The sequence below is a fragment of the Tenebrio molitor genome, chromosome 1 (genome assembly GCF_963966145.1).
Source record: "Tenebrio molitor chromosome 1, icTenMoli1.1, whole genome shotgun sequence".
In the NCBI taxonomy this organism is placed as follows: Eukaryota; Metazoa; Arthropoda; class Insecta; order Coleoptera; family Tenebrionidae; genus Tenebrio; species Tenebrio molitor.
The window spans coordinates 34,479,124-34,505,496 of record NC_091046.1 but is presented as its reverse complement, the minus strand read 5'-3'; the positions used below and the strand labels follow the sequence as shown (position 1 = coordinate 34,505,496).

The window sequence follows — 26,373 nt, the reverse complement described above, 5'->3', positions numbered from 1 at the left end:
TATTTCTTTAGACTTCAATGAATCATTAAAACGTTCCGCACCGTAACCATGTTTTCAATACGTCCCCGCTCCAAAGGAATAAATAATAATACAAATTAATAATTAGGTACACTATTAAATGGCCAATTATAAAGTAAAGTTTTATTTTCGCGTCAACATAAATCGATGAAATTTTATTGAACGAAATTATAACACTGGCTTTGAAATAAATTGAAGTGTATAAACTACTAAATGTCACATTAATCAATTTTCACAATATACAAACCTCCTTACAAGACACTGAACCACATTTTAAATGGATTTCACAATGCAGCTTCGGCGAGTTTCCTCAAAAACAAAAATTAAGTTGACAAATTCAAAATCAAAATCATGCAAGAAACGAAAACAACAAAACTGTAGAAAAAACGACAAGTGTGTTTGCATGCCCATGCAGTCTAGTTCTTTCGAATTTCCTCGAATCTGGAAAGAGTTGCGTCTCAAAAATCAGCTTTGCGATGGAGTTGTTCGTTGCATCGACGGCACCGAGTTCAAGATACACAGGGCGATACTTTCGGCAGCCAGTCCCTACTTCAGGGCTCTCTTCACCAACTCCATCAATCGGGGACAACCTGAAACTTACGAAGCCAACGTTAGCGCTCCGAGTAAAATCTTCGCCTTGCTTCTAGACTACGCTTACACGGGTACCTGCTCGATCAATTCTTCAAATGTAGAAAACTTACTCAAATTCGCCGATCAATATGAGATTTTGGGAGTCGTACAGCTTTGTTGCAGGTACTTATTGGGTATGTGATATTGACCGGCTTAATCACAATTTTAATTAACCCTACCGCAGATGAACTCTGCTCGACAAATTGCTTGGGAATTTTGCATTTTGCCAATCAGTATTTCTGCAACGATCTCGTGAAACGAGGTCAACGATTCGTCAAACATAATTTTGCCAAAGTGTTGATAGAGAGCAGTGAGTTTGTTCATCTCGACAAAAACGAACTTAAAGATATAATCAGTGACGACGAACTTAACATAAAAAATGAAGAAGTTGTTTTTGATTCGGTGGTGAAGTGGATCAACTTTTCACCAAGGACTAGAAAAATTTACTTTTTTGAATTGTTGAGGTGCATCAGATTTGGGACCATTTCCCGGGACAATCTGCTTGCCATCGCCAAACATCCCTTCGTCGAAGAAAAATTAGTAACCATCAATTACAATTTCAAAATATTTTGTTCACGTAGCGTTTTGCAGGAGTGCAAAGAGTACATGACAAGCGTTCTTGCTCAAACTGAAAGCGTAGTGTGTCCAGGAAACGTCGACATTACCAATATTATTTTTAGACCACGTATTTCCTACGACGTCTTATTTGCCATCGGTGGGTGGAGTGCAGGAAGTCCCACCAATTTTGTCGAAACGTACGACGTTAGAGCAGACAGATGGCTTTTGTCATCTGATACAGACTCAGTCCCGAGAGCTTATCATGGTCTTTGTACGTTAAATGGTGTTATTTATGTGATCGGTGGGTTTGACGGCAATCAGTACTTTAATACTGTTCGTCGTTTCGATCCGGTAAACCACACATGGAACGAATGCGCTTGCATGTACCATCATCGATGTTACGTGAGCGTGGTGATGTCTGATAACAAAATATACGCAATGGGAGGGTACAACGGAAGGATCAGAATGAACACTGCAGAAAGATACGATCCGTTTAAAAACCAGTGGGAAATCATCCCACCAATGCAGAAACAAAGATCTGATGCTAGCGCTGCTGCTCTCAATGAAAAAGTTATTCGTTTTATTTTCCAACTAGACAATTTAAATCTATTTAAAACTGTTACTGTAGATATACATAGTTGGAGGGTTCAATGGTCAAGAAGTCATGCGTTCTGCTGAGGTTTTCGATGTCAAGACGAATCAGTGGTCTTACATTCCCCAGATGATTTCTGCTAGATCCGGAGTGTCTTTAGTAGTTTTTGACAACACTCTCTATGCCTTGGGAGGCTTCAACGGATACGTGAGACTAACAAGTGGCGAGAAATACGTGCCGGGGGATTCTCCATGGTGGACAGAAATTTCAGAAATGATGACACCGAGAAGCAACTTCGCGACAGTGATTCTAGACGACTACATTTATGTCATTGGAGGATTTAACGGTGAGTTTTGTCGCCGAACTGCAACAAAATTTGATATTATGTATTTGCGATTTTACTTCGTACTGAAACAGACATGCCTGCGTGCACATAAATATCAAATTTTGATGAGTTGCTATATTCTTGCAATTCCTGCTACAATTTCTAGACAACTTCGTGTCAGGTTCCTCGACCATCAATTTTGTGGAGTACTACGACGCAGAAACCGACGACTGGTATGACGCTTCGCCGATGAATCTCAACAGATCGGCTTTGAGCGCCTGTGTTATCAGTGGATTGCCCAACACCAAAGAATACTCGATATTGGGAAGAAGTCAACAGGAATGGGGACAAGGAGCTGAAATTGGTACAACTTAATTTGTTCACTGATTTTAAAATGTGTGGTTCTTGCCTTTTTATCTATACCTCGTTTATTATTTAAATTTGTCAGTTTTATACAATAAATATTATCTTTTTACATTGCATTTCCATTTACATCCCCCATTTATATTTAATACTGTTTAATTGCTGTATTGTTATTTTTAATTACTTTATTCTTTTCTCTCCTTAATACAGGGTTATTCACGAGAAGGGTACTTCTGAATTTTTATTTTGCCGCAACCAACAATACAATGGCAGTGACTACTAAATCAAATGTGTTATTTCTTTTAAATTAGAAATCAAAGTAAGTTGAATAGATTTGTCAGAAATGTCAGATTGGCAGATAACCTGCATTTAATCAAAATTCAACAAATAAATTAACAAATTAAGTTAATGTAAAAGGTGTTCGAAGTGTCTACCATCGGTTTGGAAACATCCGCGGCGGCGACAGAATTCCTTCCACGCTCTCCAAAATGAGGATCATATCAGTCTTTTCGTCGTTATTGTAAAAACAATTTTTTCGAATTGACAAAGATTTTTTGATTTAACGTCAAAGAGACAGGACTAAGAGCCGTCGTGGATTCAGTTATAATAATTTTCAAAATTTGAAATCAAGATATTGTTGCAATGTGTATAATGGGCTGCGGGAAAAAGAAATTCAGAAATACCCCTCTCGTGAATAACCCTGCATATAGATTTTCTCACAAAAAGATCATAGAATGACATGAATTCCTTATACGTCATTTCTCATATTAAAATGTCTATGTTTGGACATTTTATCTTGATAAACAGCAAAGTCGTTGGGTATAATTGCATCATAAAAATTAATTCAGAAAATTTATGCGAGTAAACAAAGAACACTCGGCTTCGTAATGAATTCAGAACCTAGAAGTAGAGTCCGGGGAGTTTCAGCGAAAACGTTGTCTTCACAAGGTTATGCCGTTTGGTATGTAAACTCACCTACAGCTATAAGTCATGCTTTAACATATGTTTTAGTCTCTTTCCGGAACAACCTAGGAGGGTAAGGCCTTTAGATATTGACGTTGTTTGTCTTATATAAACCTTTCAGCAAGTCGTTGTCGAACAAGATCGTGCAACAGAAGAGCAATTTCGAAAGGCTGTTGTTACTAAAGTCGAAGCAATCGCAAAATCGCAAAACGTAAGCAGCTGACGTTTTATTAGATTTGTCAAATAATATTTTTTTTTACTCTTAACTATTGTCGGTTATTTTGAATAATACCAAATTTGCAGTTTGTGAGATTATACTGGAGAAACAGACTGGTTTATGTAATTGCTCTGATTTCATTTAGTCTATCTTTGAATAATGTCTACCACTTCCCAATGAACATCTACAGGTAACAATTCTTTTCTGAAAACAAAACGTACAATATTCATTATCACAGATACGGCGAGAAATTTTTTATCCCATATACTGTCGCCACCTTGGTCCTTGGCTATCCTTTGCACGTCTTGGAAGCATCCATGGGACAATACAGTCAGCGAGGAGTTTTATGGGTGTGGGGGTGTGCTCCGTTGTTCTTCGGGGTGGGCTTGGCCATGGTCGCTGCTTGCATTTTGATGTCATTCTACTACAACATATTCGCCGCTTATTCGCTCGTGTATTTCTCCCGTTGCTTTAATTGGATCCTTCCATGGACGTACTGCAGCGATATTGTCTGGGAAAATAGTACCTGTGCACCTCCCACTTGGTACAGTTCAAGAAGTGTCACACCACCATCCAAAGATTATTTCTACGATATAGTTCTCAATACTCCTTATAGACATCCACCCGAAGAGTGGACCTTGGGTACTCTTAAGTGGTGGTTATTTCTGTCATTATTGTTTTCTTGGTTTGTTATTTATCTCGCAACGCTTCGAAGTGCTCGGAGTATAGGAAAAATTGCAATTTTTATTGTGATTTTTTCCTACTTTGCTATACTAATGCTATTGGTCGTAGCATTTCAGTTGAGAGGCTCTGAACGTATTCGGAGTTTAATGATTAACGGTACAGAAAACAAGAGTGTCTTTAGTTTAGAAATGTGGAGTGTTGCTACGATGCAAGTTTTGCTCGAATTAGGAATATGTCATGGCATTCCAGTGGCATATGCTTCTTTTTGTCGTTATCGTAATTTCGTTCATATCGACTCTATTATTTTATGTTTAGTTAATTATATAAATTCGATCATATTTTATTATTTATTTTTTTCTTATATAGGATCCTTTGCTTGCGATATTGATAATCTTCCGTGGGACATAGCAGACAATAGTATTGCAATTATTTATATTATATATTCTCAAGCGTTTTCATCTATATCAGGAAGCAATTTATGGTGTGCGGTTTTCTTTTTTATGATGTTTTGTATCATTCTTGGCACCCAAGTTGCCATCACAGAGGCAATAATGACCGCTATATATGATAATGTTGTCAAATTGTCAAGGTTTCGTTGGCTTATTAATCTGTTAGTCTGCGGATTTTTTTTCCTTTTTGGGATAATTTTTTGCTTTTCACATAGTTTTTACGGTGCGACTTTGGTGCACAGCATTCAAATATTTTTCGTGATTTTGTCTCTTACTTGTTTGTTTGCAATTGGAATCATTTTTGTCTACGGTCTAAGCCGATATTTCGAAAATATGCAATTAATGTTAAACTACAATTTAAATTTGTTACTAAAAATATTTCTATATCTAGTTGTACTTCTTCTCGTTCTTGTACTGTTAATAACTTGGTTTTCGGTGCATTCGACAACTTTTACTGGTAGCGTAGTTTATGAAAAATCGCATTTTACCGCTGCATGGGTAATGTGTGCCCTCATTATCTTTTGTCCGATCGTAATATGTGCATTATTATGGATCCTTCGTTGTTTATTCACACGTAAAAATATATGTGGTTCCTCAAATGCATGGACGAGGGGTGACGAAGAAAGAAAACAAGCGAATGGACAATTTACTACTAATTATTCACATTCATACACATGGCCATGGAATAAATATTAATGTTTTTATTTAGTTTTCATTGTCCATTGTTATATGTATTAAAACATAACAATATTACCTTAAAGTTATTGTACAAATATGTATATATTTTGCATTACAATTTTTAAAACATTTTTTTATTCTGACTAAAAAAGCAAATAATACGTACGAAATGATAGTAAAAGTTTTTTATTAAATAAGATCAAAAGTAAAAGATGGTATTGACAAAGAGATTTTTTAAACATTTTTAATAACTTATAACTTACAATAAATAGTTATTTATTTGAAAAATAAAGTTGCCCATTGCCCATAAATGGGTAGATGGTATAAAAATTATATGATCACTCAGGTTTGTAGTGTTTTTAGAGCCATTTCGTTTCCTGTATAATTTTTTTCATTTGGGTCATCGATAGCCGGTTTTTTTTTCTGTTAGTACAAGGTAGGTAGTGTTTAAAAAAACAATAATACATATGTAATTGTAATAGGTATGTATAATAAGATTAATAAGATTAATAAGACAATATCTTTTGACATGTACCGTCACATGGGGATATATTGAACAGTTTTCAGACAACTTTATTTATATACTCCATTCTTTATCTTAGTGAGTGGTCGATGCGATCAAGCAAGCCATGGGTAGCTTTGTAACTTTTACTTTTTCCATCAAATTTTTGTGTGGTGTAAATCGAATATTAACTGTCATTACTGTCATTCACATTCAGAATCTTCGTCAAGCATTCATGTCCAAATCTCGCAATATTATGTCGCGAAATGTAAATAATACCGGGTGATTTTAAATGATTGTAACTTTTTTTCTTAAGTTGGGAACATTTTTCATAAATTATTTTGGCAAATTTGGTACCTTGATCAACACATTGGCGTACGTACGTCATTTTGACATTTTATGTATTCATAAATTGTGTCAAATAGGCGAGGACGCCTATGTTTATGTCAACTATCACATTAAAAAGCAGAATAACCAACAATAATATTACCAACCTATGAAAAAAGTCACATTCATTTAAAATCACCCGGTATCATTTGTATGTTCTCTTTGAAACATTTTGAATTATAACCTGCTAAGTTGTCAAATAAATGTCAAAAATCATTGAAATAAATAATTTCCTAGATAGCTTGTTAATTCCACGGCTACTCTGATCCAAAGACTTTTTGATCATACTATAGAAAGACTTTGCGGCGTTTATGTAAGTACTATGGCGGCCAAAAAATTTTAGCCCTCACTATCTTGACATTCACATAAAGTGTAAATAGATCTTTAGGAACCGTAACCCCACTTTCAATTCTTGTCATTTTGACATGCATATTGTTATTCTGCCAATCAATTTAAACAGTTTAAACCTCAGATATTCCAAAAATCCGACATGAATGAACAAAATTAGAGCAGTCGTATATACCATTCACGATTGTTTCAAATTCGGACTATCTATGAAAATCTGACATTTTAGTTAGCAGTACTGTGATTTGTCATAATAAATCTATTTTAGGTTATAATTCAACCGAACACTGCTCCCAGGTTGTTACATTTTTCAAATAATTAAATGCATTAGGAAATGGAATGAAACATACATACAGAGTGATCAACAAGAAACCAAATCAAGAGTGCTACCTCATCTTTTGTTTTATCGAAACGTATTTCTATCATGGATCAGCCCCTTTTATTTACTTGCTGTGGACACTCGTTTTGTTGGTTGCCTACCTCTCAAAAATCTATCATTAATTGCCTTTATAAATTTTTTGTAATTCATGAATAATAGATTTAAAAGCAAGTTATAATTAATTATTATTTATTATTGATTAAGGAAAAAACACACAGTTACACAAAATTCCTTCATAAGGCACAATCCTGAGTTACAAAATTTTAAAAATAATTATTTTTCACAATTCTTTGTTTTGTTGTTTTCTGTAAGAAAAGTGTAAAAGTTATTATTCTCTAATTTTTGGGTAATTGAGAACTTACTCGTATCTTTTCTAGCAGTGTTTAAAACATTTAAATTACTCCAAGGTCAAAAAATAAGTTTTCACAAAAACTGCTCAAAATGTTCTCCATTGTGGTCCAGACAGAATCAAACTCGCCTCTCATAATTTCAAAAACCCTTATGAAGCTGTCAATTTGTTTAGGGTAATGTGTGGGTTTTATTTCTTGCAACACACAAAGGGAAACAAATTAATATCCTTCTTAAAAATTTTCTGATAAGTGCCATTACACAATTTAACTTGCTGTCTTAAACGCCTTATGGAAGTTGAGGGATGTTCCTTAATAATTTGTCCAACATTTTGCACCAATTCTAAAATTTGAACTAAGGACTGACCTGACTTCTTCTTAATGATGGGTTATGTTATGCTAAAATTAGGCACTATAATTTTAAGACATTGATAAACTTGTTGATAACCAATACCATCAGGTTCGGACATCTGGCTTAAAATTCTTCAGTGTAAGGGGGTACAAAGTAAGGCCAGTCTTCTTTTTCTTGTTTCACCCTCTTTCGAAAATAATCTAATAAAAATGCCTTCTCTTTAATGGTAAAACCCATTTTACAACTTATTCTGGGATAATTATTGCTTACAACTTCAATAAACGTCTGTAAACTTTGCCGAAATCGAAGATTTGTTTTCTAGGTTAAATCACTTAAATTGTCAACAACAACAACCTTGAATTTTGAAATGTGACATTTCAACGAAGCATCTCCGTACCAGTAGCGTCGCGTTTGGCAATAAAGATGATAATTTACTTACTCTTACAAATGTAAAATGTTGCTCTTGTTAATCTTATAAATTGTTTCCCTTATCTTATAATAATAATAAAATGCACAATTATAATTTCAACGTCTAAAATTCATAAAGTATCATTTTTATTAAGTAGCGTTTGAGACCATAAATTGTCTACGCCCATGTTTTGACCGCTTATGTGCATATGATTTTGCTACGACGTGACCGATAATTTGCAACGCTTGCTCTGATTTGGATTCTTGTTGATCACTCTGTATTTGTCGGGCAGTTCTGGGTAAATTCTTATTAACTAAATGAATGACGGAATTGACAACAATGCGAATATTTAAAAACGAAACGTCATATGATAGGACCTGACGCCAATCTAACAAAAAAATATCTTGGCCTGCTGCGTGTTTAAATCAATCGTGAACGGCTTATACTATTGCGGCCAAAATATTTCGTCCACCCGTTTCCTGTCATTTCACAAAAATTGGGTGTAGTTTAACCTTTATTGTCATTATGATTCTGACGAATTTGGTATTAAAATATGTATTTTTATAAACTAAAATCGACCTGTCCAAAGATTTTTTTGAAAAAAATTTTGTTTAATTTTTAATGAATTTATTCCATACTTTTGCCGCTCACTGTATAACAGAAGAGTTGTGTCATTAGAAGGATCTAACAAGTCCAAAAAACCTCTTTTCATTAGGTCCAAAATAATGGGGATAAATTAACCACTATCCACACCAATTCGACGCTGCTGACCACAAAAATACGTAATTAATTGTTGCTGTTTGTAAGGATGACAGTATCTAAGCAACATAGGTGCCTGAATCGTTTATGACAAATCTCAAATCTGACAAACTATATATGTAAATCAAATACTTAAATGACATTTATTGAAAACGCTGTACACTGTGTGCGTTAATTCACCAGCTTATTTAGGTACAAAAGCTGATTTTGTAGACTGAGATAAATGAGTAATAAATAAAGTGGTGTTCCTCAATGTGTAAATAAATGTAGAAGTAGTGTATGCAAAATTGTGGAAGAACTGTGTAATAAGAGTATCGTCTTAATTGTGGTTAAATAGCCAAAACAATAGAGAGTTTTCGCGTTACGTTCCGTTAAAATAACCGGTACGCTGTACGCTATTCGCGAGAAATTACCGTAATCGCTTATTGCAATAATGAATCGGTTACGCTATTGCCTAGCAACACCGGCGTTAGCGTACACGGTTATCTGAAAAACGTAACGCGAAAACTCTAATGTATTGAATAAATTTATTTACACTTTACATTTTCGTGCTTTCAACTCTAACTGAGAATATCTACTAACTAATGAAAGGTAAACTAGACTAGAAAAATTATTTTATAATAAATGTTCTGTGTGCCTTCCGTTGGCATTTAAGCACATTTGAGTACGCCGGTTTGGCCGGTACCAATTTTCATAAACAGAATTCAGCATTTCTGGGTTTTTACGAATCTGGTTCGCGGCGTCTGTTACGCGTTTCTGGAGTTGGCCTTTTGTATTTATTTCAACTTCGTATACCAAATCTTTCGTGTGGTCCCAAAAATTAAAATCCAGAGAGGTTAAATGGAGGATCGGGGACGCCATCGTATTGGAATCAGTCAGAACCAACCTCACATAAATGCAGATGTAGCTTCACAAAAGTACAACGGGACGGGAGGACTCCTTCAGGAAAATGGAAAACGCTCGCCGTATGATCGCCTTGCTGGTCTTGAATTACCACGTGTTTCGCCATAGAGTAAATGCAAATCGGCGTATTCTTGTTTTGTGAATTTCATAACTTTTTGAAGAATTCGCAAATTTAAAATTAAACTTGACACATGATATAGGTGTTACAGGTACCGTTGCTAAAGAAATTGCAGCCAAGTAACCAGAATTACCTTTTTAAAACCGATTAACTCATTAGCGTACAGTTAATTTTGACCAAATTTTCAAAGATTTTTATCTCGAAAACGAAAATTATTTTATTTTATTATTAGAAACATTTTTTGTGTATGAGTTCTACCCATCGTCACCTATTACTGGATTTCTTCTGGCAGGTTATATCGGGACCACCCTGTATTATTTGAATAAATTTGGAGAAGTAAATTATATTGAAGAAAAATTACGTATCGCCTTAGAACAAAAAATTGTTGGATGCAGCAATCTATTTGATCATCAAAAACTGCGGGACGTAAGAAGAGAATTTAAAAAAAAAAACGTCAAAGACATGTTACGAAATAAATGGGAATCTTTCAGAATATGTATTTAATTTTAGTTGGTTCCTGATTTTAATTTAATTCATTTATTGTTAATTTAGAAATTACGACAAAACGACTGACAATAAACATACACAATGTTAATAAAAATGGCCTTTAATTAAATTTTACATTTATATCTAGTGTCAGAAATAGTAGTTGTCATTTAAAAAACTGAAGTTTTCGACATTTTTTATTATTATTATATTATATTATAAAAAGCAGGGTTGCAAGGTTTCATTAATAAAATTATAACTTATGATATAACTCAAAGTCAAAAATGATGAGAGATAAGTGTTGACAAAAAGATGTTCTAAACTCAAAATTTAACGTGGAGGAATCCAAATTTGAGATCAAAATTGGACCTTTCCATTTAAAAATATTTTATTTCCACTTGAAGCAGTTAATTATAGTCGGCTGCCAATTTTCATATTAATACGATTTTGAGAAGTCAGAAAGTTTCTAACGAACGGACTATGTGAATCAGCCTCTTTCTAAAGTCCATTCAAAAATCAAAAAACCACCACATGTTGCTTTAGGTTGGTAAAATTTAAAAAACTCTAGGTAGATATTTTTTCATACTATGTTGGTAACTATAAATTGTGACATTTATTTGATTCAAAATAAAATTCAGTTGCTTTGAATTTCGTTGATATTGTTTTATTAGCAGCACGTTTCATTTATTTATTGATTCTTATTATTTTTACTTAAACATGCCCAGAAAAACAAGACAAATGTCAAAATGACAGTTGATTTTTAGCCAAATTACATACCTACGTTGATTACTAAATTAAATCACATTATAAATGGTATCAAGTAGTCAGCGTCATTAGTATTTTTGGTTGCGTACAAAATAAATTCGGAAATAACCCTTATGCGACTTGCCCTGTACAACCGGACCTTAGTGTAGTTGTTCGTTACATTCAAAATTTTTATGTTAGACAAGGGTATTTATTTATTTATTTCGTTGGGGTATATTAGGTGGACTTACCTACAATAACTTATATAGGTATTATGGAGACGTTAAATAATAATAATTGTAATGTTAAATAGATGATACTCCTAAAATAATTGACAATAATTTTATATTACCTTTGATTTTATATTACTATTATATTATTATTATTAAAAAACACATATGCGGTTTACAATCGATAATTGATAAATGTAGGATTTGCGGAACTGAAGGGGAAACAATTGAACACATCATTTCTTCTTGCACCGTTTTGGCTCAAAGCGAATATAAAAAACGACACGATATATTCGCTAAAATTATACACATGAATTTAGCTGTTAAATTCAATTTATTAAAGAATACACAACCACATTATAGTTATACACCAGAAAGTTGTTTGGAAAATGACAGTTACAAGTTATATTTTGATAGAACAATTTTAACTGACATTCATATTAAACATAACAGACCAGACATTATAATTTTAAATAAACAACAAAAGCAAGCATATCTTTTAGATATAGCTGTTCCAAATTCACATAATATAACACAGACATATAACACAAAAATTAATAAATATTTAGAGCTGTCCGTTGCTATGAGAAATCTTTGGTGTTTAGAAAAAATTTCGATTTTACCACTTGTAATTTCAGCAACGGGAATAGTACCGCAATCTCTTTTTAAAAATTTAAAAATTCTGGATTTAGATAACACATTGGTAGTTGAAATTCAAAAAGGTATATTATTATACTCATGTCACATCGTGAGGAAGTTCCTTAACATTGACACAGAACATAATACACAACAAAGTCAAAATGCGGAGGCAAGACGCCGGTAATTATGTTGATAAGCACTGCACTATTACTTGATAGTAATATCCGTAATAGTGTATGTACTCCGGCAAAATTGCCGTGCCGCCGGGTGGAGGTGGGATAGTTTTACTATTATTGGTATAAAATCCTCTACGATAAAATCAAAGATACAACGTGATCAAGAATGACTGAGTCTGTTGGTAGCAATGAAAATTTGAATGATTTTGGTACCACTGTAATCTAAACCCATTTCCGGTTGTCAGCTTTGACAGAGTTGACAGGAGAATTTGACGTTTACCATTTTTGTAATAGCATAAACATACCCGACATAACCAAATTTTTTTTAAATGTCGTGTCAAGTTAAAACATCCGGTCAGTGCCAATTACGAAACAGAAAAACACCAATATTTTTCAATTGTTTCATTGCCAACAGACTCAGTCATTGTTGATCACGCTGTATTATATACTCAACTGGTCTTCAGATGTATGGTGGACTGCCCAGTTAGTTTGTAATAAATGAATGAATTAAAAAATAAGTTCTTTTTAAAAAATTGAAGACAATTTCCCTAAACAGTTAGACAATTCGAACTCATTCCAATACTGAGAATACTTTAAAATTAAAAAATATGAAGAACAAACGTAAATTCCTAATTTATACCTTATCGAGGATAGGCAACCAACACCGCTGATCAATACACCATTTTTAAGTAGATGTCTACATCGGCAGAGGGCAGCATGGTCGGCGAAATGAAGCTCGCGCAACAGTCTGTCCCCTTCCATATTTCTTCATTCGGTTTGTCGATGATGTCAAAATCTGTCAGTTTGTGTCTATCGAGTTCTGTTACAATTTGTAAACAATTATTTTGTGAAGCAAATCTTAAATACTTTGTATTGTGAATAAAAAGACCAATATACTTGTATAAAAATTGTGTACAATAATGGTTTCGAACGCCAGATAGGATTATTTGAACGATTTTGTGAGTGTGCTCGGGCTTTAGAAACAGTAGGTGAGTTTAGTATTTCTGGGATATGAAATTACGGAAATGGGTTTCTTAAAAAATGAACAGCACTAAAGGTCGATATTATTCATAAAACGAATCTTTAGAAGTAATTGGGGTATCAATAGTTTCGTGGTCATTTTCGCCAGCTCCTAGGAAAACTAGGGCGTGTATCTTAAACTTCCTCAATTTCGGTTAAGTGCTTTTAGAATTTCTATAATGATAAACGAAATATATCAAAACTCTGGAGATGCCCTTCTAATTAATCAGAAACGAAAACTTTCTCATAGAAAAAACGAAAATATAAAAGATCTGTAGAATAAAATCTTCAGGTCAACTTGTCGCCAAACGGTAGATGCTTGGTTTTGTTGTTAAATGACGTAATGCAGCTAAGATATTTAAATTTATTTACTCAAGCATACCAATTAAGATTATTTTCTAGTAATATTTACATCTTCCGTGGGAAGGGACCCAGGTGGGTTACTATATTTCACTTTTTCGTAAAATACAATTTTGACGATTATTTACAACTGGTAGGAAATATCGAAAGACTGTAACATTCAGGAAGAAATATTTCTCAAACAAATGTATGGATAGAAGTGGTGAAATATTTATTATTACTCATCATTTTTATCCTAATCAAATCCAGATAACCTAAAAAATGGATAATGAACCTCAGAGGTTAGTTAAGTGATTTGAGTTATCATTTTTCTCTATCTCAAAAATGGAACTGATACACAGAGATCATGCAAATGACACTGATCATTAGACTTGATCATGTTCACATTTCACTTTATTCACTTCAAATACACAGTACCTATCATACCAGTGAGACGATGTTGGCTCTTGAACTTCTTTATTTTTTTTTTTTTTTGGAAAATACTCGTATATTAGAAACAAAATTGTTGCGTAAATAATGAAAGCAATATATCGTGCGTTGATTTAAATTTATCCTCAAAGTTGGCGTTGAAGACTCGATTGTGATCACGGATTAGCTGTTTGAATCTTACGCTTTTACACGAGTGGTGCGTTCTCAATCGACTCCAACGCCAACTTTGAGGATAAATTTAAATGAACGCACGATACAATGCTGCAACAATATCAGTTGTCATGGTTTTGAATTTTCAATGTCTTATCGAGCCTTACCGAGTTTCGTAAATGACCCCCTAAAATCACAAACAACGCAAAAAGTGACGTTAGATTTAAACAGCTGATCTGTAATCTGTGGTGCGTTCACAATAGACTTTTCAACGCCTACTATTTTGAGGATAAATTTAAATGAACACCCGATATAAAGGAACAGTAGAATTATTGTTAAAATATATTTTGAAACTCATTCCACTTGCGATAAGTCATCAACGTAACTCATCTCGATAATATTTATGTTTTTAAATTAAAGGTGTATGTAAAATGTTTATTTTTTTTATCTTGCGTCTGCGTGGAAAAATATTTTTTATTTTTTTAACGAACGTTTATAACTGCTAATTAAGTACCACTCCATAGTGGAAAATTAATGTACATGTATAAAATTGATGCCTATTAAAATAGCAGTATACTTAATGATTGAAATTTTATTGCATTACGTACAAACGTACGAATCTGTAATATCACCACGTTCGAAATTCTGTTGGTTTCGATATAATTTTCGTAATACATACATATTAAAATACATAATTTGTTATACATATTCGGGAAGTGTAATTACATAATAATTGATCACAGTTACTGAACTTTAACCTTTACAACATACACTGTGAAACAATTTAGTTTTATAGGTATGCCTTTAATAGTAGTTTATTTGACGAGTTCTTGTGTAAATTAGGGTTTTTTGGCACGAGTGGGCCGGTTTCACTCGCGTTTTAAAGGCCCACGAGTGCCAAAAGAGCTCAATTGACACAATCGACGAGCCCCTTAAAGGCTCCAAATCGCTTAAAATCTGTAAAATTAGCTTGACGTTTCGTTTTGACAAGTGGTGACATTTATCAAAATCCGTTCACATAGGAGAAAAATCTCAAATTCTGACAGTGTCGAACAAAGAAAATAAAAGATATAACCTTTTTTAAATTTTATGATACTATATTAAAATAAGAAAACAGATTTCTTGTCATTCGACTCCCATGTACAAATTATAATACATAATGGTTAATACAAATTTTGTGATTATAAAGTTTCGAATTTGCACGGTAATACAATCCACACATTTGTGCTATTTTTCTCTGGTTTTAATTAGATTTTGAGTGCACAACAAATCACTCTTTTAATTTTCACACTTTCTTCTCGACACCGGCATTGCTTTGTTTTGTTTAAGGCTTTATTAGATTGTAAATTAATGCATCTATTTATGTTGACGTCACTGATCAACAGAAATTACAATTTACCATAAAATATATAATCAATTTTACCTCAATAAATCAGCATTTAGCAACAGAATTAGTTCAATAGAAATTTAATTGTTGATGTCACGACCATGACAATAATTATATTAACTTGGTTGCACTTTCTCGACATCTCAGTTCGCTATAAAAATTATCGTGAACGTGAAATCGATAAACTGAATGAACATGCAATTATGTATTGATCGTAGATGATAATACTTTATAAATGACTTGATAAAAGTCTAGTGGATTTTGTATTATATTTACATTTACATATTTATAAATATATTTTTTATTTTTATTTTTTATTTCAATCGTCAATATCAACTTAAAAATATGCGTCGCAAATTTGGAAATTTTAATTTTTAAAATACATATGTCTGCTTGATCACAATATCAATTTTCAGAATTACATTTTTCACATTTTTTCTTTTGGTTCGGTCGCAGTTACAGTCACGTTGTCCACAAAATGTTACCGGTAATGTTTTAGGTGCACGAACGGGTGTATTGAACTCATTGCATAACCATTTACACAGCGTGAAGAAGGTAACGTCGGTCGGATCTAAAACTGGAAACAATTAGGGTTTGCGGTTTATTTACATAACATTTATTGTTAACCGGTGATCGTTGCGTCTTTACTTCCGAAATGTTTTTTGTCGTTTGGAATTCCATCAACCACAAAGTTCAGTCATGATGAATGAATATTTATGTTCTCTGGCAGCTTTTTTTAATAACCTTATTCGTGGCAGCTTTTTGACCCTATCACCCAGATCTAGTTTTTTTTCGAGATTCGTTGGAAAAAGAAGTATTTGAGGAGGCTGAATAATTTATTCATGGTGCGTGGTCGCTTAAAGAGTACGCATTCTTCCAGAATTGTCCGAAGTGGTTACTGGAATATCTTACGAGTGAGTCTTGCGAATTTGTAATCTAAGTGGATTACTCGATTTCCAGATGCATCTAGATGCCGGGAAAATCGGTCGGCGTCATCATTGGAAAACATACCAGAAAGGTTAGAAACACCTTCGTCATATCGATCGCGACTATCTGATGTCATACACCTGTGACCCAGTGTTAACTGGCGTCACCGATTCCCACGTGGAAGTGACAAATTTTCTCGGTAATTCGCCACGGACCTTGGTGTTTCACCACCTATCGTTACAGTTCTGTCGCCGACATGGTAAAAATCTACATTTGGACATTTGCCATGTAACCTATAATTCGGAGCGCCAGTCGTGTTTGTACTTATTGCCAAGTTGTGCAATTGGATTTCGTTTGTTTTAATTCAGACCATCAGGAATTTTTCGATCTCAGACGTTTTAATTTTGGACCAAGGAATGTTAATGGCCGTTCTTGTCCGACTTTGACATCATACTTATTAATTTTATTTGTCCGTGTACAGACCGAACAAAAACGACGTGCGTCAAGACTTCTACAACTAGACCGACTGATTTGTCAGACTTCTCAAATCAATATGAGGGGTGAAGACCTCACATAAAAGACAACGATTAACGATTTCCTAAAGGAAGAAGGCATGGCGCTCGATTTATTTTCGGTTGAATGTGGGTGTAACTAGATTTTTGGAAGATAAAAGTTGATGTAATTTGTATGTCATTAATGATAAAAATTCAGACAGCAACTGTTTAAAATTAAATTTAAATTAAATAGTTTTAATTATGTATAGTTTAAACTGAAACTCTTAGTGGGGGACACACCGTTATGTTGCTGAAGCAGAGAAACTGACATGAATGTAGGAATCAAGGTTGTTTTGCTTTTATTGTCCATCGTTGAATTAATGTATGCCAACCTCATTGGATTTCAGGCACTTATGTTCATCTGAATGTCATTGTCATTACCGTTTTACCATTAATTAAAAACAGTTTTAGCGTTACTCTAAACTGTTAAACTTGCATTACAGAAGCAATTACATAATGATTCTTTGTCTTAAAAAAGCAAAATGGGCTTAGTTCGCTGTTAATAAAATTGTTTTCGATGCCGAGGTCGGCAGGCAATTGTTATTCGGAACTACGGTAACGCTGTAATTACCATTGAAACTGCATAATTATTTAACATTTGTTTACGAGAAGAACTCATTGGTTCGTTAAATCAATCACAAGGGTATGTTTTTGAATAGTTATCGATATATGTAGGTACTTAGATTTTAGTTTTACTACATTTATTGAATATGTATAAGGAAATGCAATGATAAAATATAAAACGAAATAGCCCATAAGTTACTCACTCTTGCAGAATTCCAGTAATATGTGAACATTTAACGAGCTACGAGAAAATTGTTTACATTTTGCATTTCTGAGTTGTTCGATAATAATTAATTACAAATGAAAAGAATTACACATACTACATATTTGATCACTTACAGAAGTAAAACTTAAGTGTACGTATTTAGTTCAAATTACCGTGAAATTTTGTTTGTAATATTTCTGTGTAAATTAAATAGAACAAAATTTTATTTAAAATATGTAGTGTGTTTTATTATAAATATGCCACTCAATTCCAAATTTTACGTATGGGTTGATGAAAAATGTGCTTTAATTACGACACTGATTGTCCCTCATGTAGTTATTGATTTTCTTTCTTAACCCTCCAACTTTAGATTGTTCCTCGTTAGGTAGTAAATACACCTTGTAGAAATTCTAATAAAAGGAAGCACGTCTTTTTGAAAAAAAAAAATATATATATATGTATAACTAATGGTTTCAAAGTATGTGCGAGTATATAATATTACAAAATTTTAAGTTCTAGAATGAAGAATGTTTCGTAGTGGCGATCAGCATTTAAAAAAGTTTAAATTCTCATGGGTTGTTATGAAATAAGAAAGTTAAGAAAAAGAGAATTTTCGTAGACAGTGGTTAACAAAGTTTAAGTAGGTATAGGTCTCTTTAATGTTGGTAACGTAGAAAGTCGTCGAAATTGTTCCAAAATTATTTTTTTGCGTGATTTGATCTTCAGATAAGAAATAGCTTGTTGAAAATAATAATTTTAAGTTTTGTAGTTACCATCATTAACAATTCATAATTAAGTATGTACGTATGTGTGTTTCATAACGAAAAATAATTTTCCGTGGATCATTGACAGATTAACTTATCACAATTATTACTACCATAACAAGATAAATATTAGCAAATGGGTGAAAATTACTTAAATTGATGCCGTTTAAGAGATATTAATAATCATAAAAAACGAAATAACTCGTGGCGTAGACATTTACTATTCGGTTTAAAAGTGAAACGTTCATAGAAGAAAACAGAAAACTTCAACTGTATACATACATATACAGTGTGGAAATTACTTATGGAATAAATTCAGTAATTTCAAAACTAATGACATTTGCCGAAAACGCTGAAACAGGTCGATTTTTGTTTTTAATAGTGCTTATTTTAAGTTACTTCACTTGTTCATGACGTCATCCATTTTTGAGCTATGACCTCATTACCAATTTTTTTTTAAATGACAACCCCCACTTTTTTCTTCTCTTTCTGATAGACCTTCCTACTACCTAAACGATGAATGAAAAAAATTGGTACCTTATGATCTGTCATAAATCTTCTAAATTGTTTGGTCTATTAAAGTAAACTCTTGATTTTAAATAACCACATAGAAAAAATAATAAGTACATTAAAAATTAAATTAAATTTTTGAAATAAAATTTGTTATTTTCTCAAAAAAATTGTTATGTAAGGTACCAATTTTTTTCATTCATCGTTTAGGTAGTAGGAAGGTCTATCAGAAAGAGAAGAAAAAAGTGGGGGTTGTCATTTAAAAAAAAATTGGTAATGAGGTCATAGCTCAAAAATGGATGACGTCATGAACAAGTGAAGCAACTTAAAATAAGCACCATGAGAAATAAAAATCGACCTGTTTCAGCGTTTTTGACAAATGTCATTAGTTTTGAAATTACTGAATTTATTCCATAAGTGATTTCCACACTGTACATAAATGTGAATATAACATCTAATAATTCAATAGTGCTTTTGACGAAGAAAGCTAAATTAATAAATACTTCGTCGTCTTGTTTGCCATTTATTTTTCGCTGTATTTTTGGTGTAACATAGAAATTGTACATTCAGGTATATACAATATCAGCCTAAAAAGTTACAAATAAGGTGCTAATATAACGTTGTGTTGGCAATAGTCATTAAGATTTGGTGACATTAGAATACTTAAGCAACGAGTTTACCTCAAATTATAACGTGAGTCTGAATTAAACCAAAGTCAGGAATTGAAAATTTTAAACTACTGAGCTGATTTTAGATATACGAGTATGTACATATTAGAATATGACTGTAATTACATATCGTAGCAAACAGTTATTATATACCGAAATGGTTAAATTGGAGATAAATTATATTCGATAATTTATGACAGAATCATGTAACCTCGGTATGATGTTTCATATTATAGAATTGGCATTGTACTCCATTGGTAAGGTATTCATAGAAATTTTAAATTAATGAACGGAAACGCACTAAGTAATTCAGACTTATTGCAACAAAGGTATAAGGTAGAGTAACATTTTTTGTATAAGTAAATGATTTTGAATGCATAAGTGATAAATATGAAATATGGATTAAGTGACACAAAAGATCGTTCGGAGGAAATATGTAAATTAATAACCTATAAAAAAAACAATAAGTTTTCAAGGCGATTTATTGGCGTCAATAAGGAATAATCTTTCATTTTTGGAAAAGTCACATCTGTTCTTGTCATTTTGTTACCATTGCTTACTTGTCACTGTACCTTCACATTATACGGTAGTTAAAAAAAAAACTTCTGCTTCTTTTTCGTGTTGCAGTTTAATAAATGCCTATGTGCGACCATTAAAAGCTTTTTTGATCAAATCAAAATCAAAACGTTAATATACAGGGTTATTCACGAGAGGAGTACTTCTGAATTTCATTTTGCCGCAACAATTGCAACAGTTTCTTGATTTCAAATTTTGAAAATAATTATACGATGGCTCTTAGCTTTGTATCTTTGACATTAAAGCAAAAAATCATTGTCAATTCGAAAAATGTATTTTTACAATAACGGCGAAAAGACTGACATGATCCTCATTTAGGAAGAGTGTGGAAGACACTTTTACATTAACTTAATTTGTTAATTTATTTGTTCAATTTTGGTACAGGTAGGTACAGGTTATCTGCCAATCTGACATTTCTAATAAATCTACCCAACTTACTTTGATTTCTAATTTGAAAGAAATAATATATTTGATTTAGTACTTAGTGCCATTGGTATTGTTGGTTGCAGCAAAAATAATTCAGAAGTACCCCTCTCGTGAATAACCCTGCATAAATAAATATATTTTCCGTTGACCACTTGTTAATTTCAATATTAATGAATTATTTTGTCTAAAATATAGTGCATTAATGGACGTCATTAATACACCATTTTTCATTAATCAACGATTTTTGCGATTTTGACGTTTTGATGATATTTTGATGTATAAACAACCTCGAACATGCATTGTTTGCACTTACCGACAGGATTTTCTATATTTTATAGCTCCATAACTGCACAATTACGAATTCACTTTTTCAAAAGCCGACCTTTTTGGTTATAATTCGCATGTCATATTTTTCAAAGGTAACTGGGTTTTCTTAGCAACCGTGATTTTAAAGTGAAATTGAATGTGAATGGAGTTGACGTCTTCTGACACTCTTTGTGGAAAAGTGAATAGAAAGTGTTGAAAGATTTAAAAATGGCCTACCCTGAGGACAAAAAAAGGATGAAGGTATTTTATAAAGTCTCATCTTTATCTAAAAAGATGAAATCGGTTTTGATTTGGCTTTAATTTGAAATTTTGTCACAAAAAAAAAAAGTTTGCGGTCAACGAAAAATTTTTGTAATCAACTCCTTTGTTAATGGACGATTAATAATCTCAACTATTAAAGGCACTCACTCGCTACACTCGTTCGTGCTTTAAACAGTTTCGATTATTAATCGCCTTCATTAACAAACTAGTTTATTAAATAACTATTATGTAAAGATTTTAAGTGCATTTTACTTGTCCTTGATTTAAATTGACGGTTGTTAATTACTATACTATAATTGACAATTATAGTATTTCCTCATACGTACATACCTAAGTACATGTATCAACGACATATTGACAATATAGTTTTTTATTTAGATCTCTATTAAGCCACGCGCATGTTTTTTCTATTCATAACAAAGAAAAATAAGTGTTTACTACCAAGTTGCTAATATATTATTTTTTTGGTTATGTAGATTCAAGGTTGTTAATTGTGAAATTATATTTGAGGATGATAATAAAGATCATAACAATTACACCTAATGTTAATGTTTATCTTTTATTAAGTGAATTTTTTCCATTTCCATAGCAGTAAAATTAGAGAAATTATGTGATATCTTTCGTTTTTATAAAAAGTATCAATAATAATGGCTTTCATGTATTCACACTTTTTCAGATTTCAAACGAATGGCATTTGGTTCTTTCATTCGATTATGTTTGAAAGGAAGTTATGTGATTGCGAGTGTATTGAAGGGTCAACCACATAAATTGATATACATACATATAGAATTTTTAATTAAATATTGTTTAGATGTTTAGTGTTGACCTTTATTGAATTTGTGGAGTTATTCTTGTATTTGTGATTGACCTAGTTTGTCCTTAATTTTCAATCCAGTTGTAAACACAATACACAAAAAGGTTTTCGTACACGTTTAAATTTGTAACTCACGTGGAACGCGTACCGTCGTGCAATGGTTTATCCCTGACCTTTATCACCAAAAGATATGAGACGATCTCGTGTGATGGTATAAAGCTCATACCGGACAAATCAATAAAGATTCGATTTTATGTCGGACTGCTAAGTAACGCTTTAATTTTAACAAAAATATTTAGATCCTACCTAAACATTTACATGATTAAACATTATTAAATCAAAGGAAAGCTTTCCGGCCAGAAGCGGATCTATGGTTTTATGATTGATTATAATTTAAGTGCAAATATCTGTTTTAACGGTTCAAGGTAGGAGAGACGTATTTTATTTTCGTATAGGTTTTTTTTGGTTCGGATGTGCGCTCCTCCCCCGAATATTATCTCTATAAATAGGTAACGTTGCTTTTGGAATCTGTCCTACCAAAAACACCCACGTTTTTTGTATTTTTATCAAAAACTGCAACTCGTAACACAGAAAAAAAATATTTTTCTATCAATCTAAAATGGTAAATTGTTTCTTGTTCTTCGGTGTAAATGTGTAAGTACACCGTAAGCTCGAAGACGAAAATAACGGCCTTCGCCCAATTCATTAGCCGTCGAATCTTAACCTACCTACGTCTGTCTAGCTATTTTAATTTTAATGAAAATGTGTGTGGAGCAAAGGAGTGAGTAAACTGTATGGTTTATTTTAGAAGCTACTTACGTTTGCAACATAAATAAGATTAAATTCTACTAGAGAAACTGTCTGCAGGATATTTTTAATCGTGGAATGTTTAATTGGTGACAGATGATTCGTATCGATTGATTTTTTTTCCAAAACGTAGCTTCTAATAGATGTATTTATTTCGATTTTGGCAAAGTATCTGTAAAGGGCCCCACAGACTGCGTTTTTGTTCGACGAACAAGTCTGTTCGAACAAAAACGACGAACACAGACCTCAGTTTTATTTAGCGGTTTTAATAATGAGTGAATAAATATGAAATTATATTTCTATGCAGTGGCGGCGGCATTAGTTATAAAAGCAAAAGAACAAGAACGCGGAAGACTGCGATACAGTTCTATAAACTCCAGTAAGAACTTTGTGTTAATCTGCCGAAGATCCGTCATATTCAAACAATAATTTGTCGCGAAATACAAATTGCCAAAACCTGGTTTTATTACATATTTGGTACTAGGTACACCACTGCAAAAACCTACGTTTTTCAAAACTGTTTACTGCACCCACTTCAGATTTGCTCGAATTGACAAGTCTGTCGAACAAGTTCGACGGACATAATCAGGCTAAACCTGATAATATTCATCATTTTTGTTTGCGAGCAAAAACGATCGTTTTCCACACTTCAGATTTGCATCGTTTTTGTTCGAACAGACTTGTTCGTCGAACAAAAACGCAGTCTCTGAAGTGTGTGCGGTAAACAGTTTTTTTTGTTCGACACTGTCAGAATTTGGGAATTTTCTCCTGTGTGAACGGATTTTGATTAATGTCACCACTTGTCAAAACGAAGCGTCAAGCTAATTTTAAAGATTTGAATCGATTTGGAGCCTTTAAGGGGCTCGTCGAACAAAAAAAACGTATTCAACTCGTTCTTGTGTAAATTGGGCTTTTTTGGCACGAGTGGGCCAGTTTAAAACGCGAGTGAACGAAACCCAATTTACACAAGAACTCGTCAAATAAACTATGTACAGTTGCGGCCGTTGAAAACTCAGACACTTTGACAACGCCAAACTTTTAGCTTTGTAAATGGTATTGAAAGTGACGTTTCTCAAAATGTCACTCAAACATTATCCACATTAATTTCTCTCGCAATGGCTCTTATAGTCACACCGTCCCTCAGTCAAACACATTTTTGCAAATCAGATAATTGCGGCATTTCAAAAGTTACGCACGATTCTGGCCTAATATGTCAAATACTGGCACTGACTTTATAATCCTTCATCAAAATCCTGTTTACGCTAATCAAATTTCGGAATTTATACAGAGTGTTTAAATCTTTCCTGTCTGAGATTTCAACGGCCGCAAACGTCGGTTTTTGCAGTGATGTAGTACCAAATAGTAGAACCAGATTTTGGCAATCTATATTTCGCGACAAATTATTATTGTTTGAATATGACGGATCTTCCCCAGGTTAACAGAAAGCTGTTACTAGAATTTATAGTGTTCTTGTTCTTTTTTGCTTTTATGGATAATGCCACTCAAATAAAACTGTGTTCGTCATTTTTGTTCGAACAGACTTGTTCGTCGAACAAAAACGCAGTCTGTGGGGCCCTTAAAGCGACACATGATTTGTATATAAAATTGTCAATTTGTGTTTGTTTCAGATTGTAGAAATATGCAACCAAAAAAATTGACCCGGCAGTCCACGATCTAGTAAAGAAGTTAATCAACCAAATCGTAAGTACTTCTTAATTGAATACATATTCGAAAACAACTGATAAACTATTGTACAAATATGCAGATATTTTTGTTCTTTATTATGGTATTTGAAATTTACTCGTTACCACCCTCAAGGGAGATTGCAAGGTTAATTGGTTTCCAATCTTTTGTTGATTGACACGAAATACGATTCACATTGTTTGGTCGCGGTCGTTTAGTAATTTAGTTCATACAATTATGTTCAATATTGCGTTTGTTAAACATTGAGACTGATGTCTCATTCAAATGTTTCATCACTTTTTCGGACTAAGCAAACCAATTTCGTGTTTGAGTGACATTGTTGATACTAATTATTTTTGAAAATTTTGATTGTACGTAGTAATATTGATTTTGTGAATGATATTTATACATCCCACGTGATTCGACGTAAAGTGAAACAGTTTAATTCGAAATAACTTTGCGCCAGTTTTTCACGCAAGACGATATCGATACCGGCGTGGGTTGTCTCAGAAATAGGCGGCAGATGTTGAATCTTCAAAAAATATATTATGGAAGTATTTATTTATTCACGTAGAGTTGTGGAATAATTTTTCGTTTTCAAATTTTAAGTAGAATCATTCGTTTCCACGTTGTTAGAGAACAATTTTCTATTATTATTCAATTCAACTTGTTAAATCGCCCATTTTATAATCAACATTAGTTTTTTTTTTGTAAGATTGTTGATTAAAATTGGTTCATATCGTTGATCTAAACGTTATCACTACTGAACTGAGGTACGGATGTCTATGAATTTCTATTCAGATTATTTTAAGAGCCGGCAGATCAGGAGAGGCTATTTCAAACGAAATGTGTCGTCGTATGAAATTGAAAAGTCAAGCTTTAAATAATAAATTCTTTGTAAAGAGTTAAGCTGAGGCTAATTTTAAAGTTGTACCGGATCTTATTAGATGTTTGTTACAACGGTTTTGTTAAATTTAAGCGGAATGCTGTTAATGATCGGACAGAATCTTGGCCGGAATTTATGATAAAAATGTACCAAATGAAACGTATTACAAAATTTAAGGTGCGAACATTGACGAAATCGTTTTTAAGTTAAGTTTCAAATGTGAATAATTGAAACACTTTTCTATGAAATTAATTTTAACACTAGGTATGTACCTATGTTGCTTCAGGTTTGTTTGTGTTCAACATTTTCGAGTTGTCGACATCTGCTTTTAATTTCGTTATTTTGAAAAGATGTGTTTCAGGTGCGTTTTTTTTGTACCGAAGGGGAAACCATAATTGAACTTGTACATATTTGTATTTTAGGAGTAGGCGTTCGGCACGAGATGGACCTTTTCAGTTTAGTACCACGAAATTTCTCAAAACCCATAAATCGGTACGCGCTTGCGAATTTAATGTTTTTTGGAAGGTTTACGTCCGACCATTTCCGCAGATGTATTTATAAACATCAACATATGGACGGGGCATAGATCACATACCACCACAACTGAGTCTCGTGTCTGAGTGCCACTGAGTGCGGACGGATCGGCTGGCAGGACAGAAATAGTAAAAGTTGCTGAATACTGTATCATACGGTTTTATTATGAATGAACAACTGACGTCACATTCGATATCCTTTTGTGGATTCATAGGGAACGCGCTTTATCGGACGTTCAGTTTCCTTTTCCGCCCCGGCTCCCTTCCGA

The 26,373-nt window shown here is 33.0% G+C and overlaps 4 protein-coding genes and 1 long non-coding RNA gene across 7 annotated transcripts in view; 4 read left to right on the top strand and 1 right to left on the bottom strand.

Annotated features, from left to right (window-relative positions):
• The window catches only part of LOC138138392 (uncharacterized), a 189,274-nt gene that overhangs the window by 71,895 nt on the left and 91,006 nt on the right, over positions 1 to 26,373 (top strand). The gene's annotated exons all lie outside the window — the stretch shown is intronic.
• On the top strand, positions 177 to 2,598 carry LOC138133908 (kelch-like protein 10). Of its 2 annotated transcripts, XM_069051931.1 has the most exons (5): positions 177 to 782; positions 833 to 1,188; positions 1,240 to 1,776; positions 1,835 to 2,144; positions 2,290 to 2,598. In XM_069051931.1, the coding sequence occupies exons 1-5, from the start codon at positions 296 to 298 to the stop codon at positions 2,496 to 2,498; spliced, it is 1,899 nt and encodes a 632-aa protein (XP_068908032.1). In that variant the 5' UTR covers positions 177 to 295; the 3' UTR covers positions 2,499 to 2,598. The 2 variants fall into 2 exon arrangements, with proteins under 2 accessions (XP_068908032.1, XP_068908022.1); XM_069051921.1 differs by having other exon boundaries at positions 833 to 1,776; positions 2,305 to 2,598.
• On the top strand, positions 2,694 to 5,606 carry LOC138141403 (sodium- and chloride-dependent glycine transporter 1-like). The gene is made up of 5 exons (XM_069062115.1): positions 2,694 to 3,447; positions 3,498 to 3,522; positions 3,571 to 3,660; positions 3,753 to 3,856; positions 3,905 to 5,606. The coding sequence occupies exons 1-5, from the start codon at positions 3,374 to 3,376 to the stop codon at positions 5,493 to 5,495; spliced, it is 1,884 nt and encodes a 627-aa protein (XP_068918216.1). The 5' UTR covers positions 2,694 to 3,373; the 3' UTR covers positions 5,496 to 5,606.
• Positions 6,877 to 8,477, bottom strand: LOC138141218 (uncharacterized). The gene is made up of 3 exons (XR_011163037.1): positions 7,892 to 8,477; positions 7,453 to 7,836; positions 6,877 to 7,395 (listed from the first exon to the last, which is right to left on the bottom strand). It is a non-coding gene; the product is annotated as an uncharacterized lncRNA (long non-coding RNA).
• Snrk (SNF related kinase) overlaps positions 13,012 to 26,373 on the top strand; it is a 26,137-nt gene continuing 12,775 nt past the window's right edge. Inside the window, exons 1-2 of one of the 2 annotated variants that reach the window (XM_069058230.1) lie at positions 13,012 to 13,238; positions 24,631 to 24,703. The gene's annotated coding sequence lies outside the window, so the exon portion shown is untranslated. Of the gene's footprint in view, positions 13,243 to 24,630; positions 24,704 to 26,373 lie in introns of both variants that reach the window. The other variant, XM_069058219.1, reaches the window with a different exon arrangement.

Coding starts and splice junctions, on each gene's coding strand:
- LOC138141403 (XM_069062115.1), top strand. CDS start 3,374: ATGAATTCAGAACCTAGAAGTAGAGTCCGGGGAGTTTCAGCGAAAACG. Junction 3,448..3,497: donor TCACAAGGTTATGCCGTTTG/GTATGTAAACTC, acceptor CATATGTTTTAG/TCTCTTTCCGGAACAACCTA. Junction 3,661..3,752: donor CAATCGCAAAATCGCAAAAC/GTAAGCAGCTGA, acceptor CCAAATTTGCAG/TTTGTGAGATTATACTGGAG.
- LOC138133908 (XM_069051921.1), top strand. CDS start 296: ATGGATTTCACAATGCAGCTTCGGCGAGTTTCCTCAAAAACAAAAATT. Junction 1,777..1,834: donor CTGCTGCTCTCAATGAAAAA/GTTATTCGTTTT, acceptor CTGTTACTGTAG/ATATACATAGTTGGAGGGTT. Junction 2,145..2,304: donor TGTCATTGGAGGATTTAACG/GTGAGTTTTGTC, acceptor ACTTCGTGTCAG/GTTCCTCGACCATCAATTTT.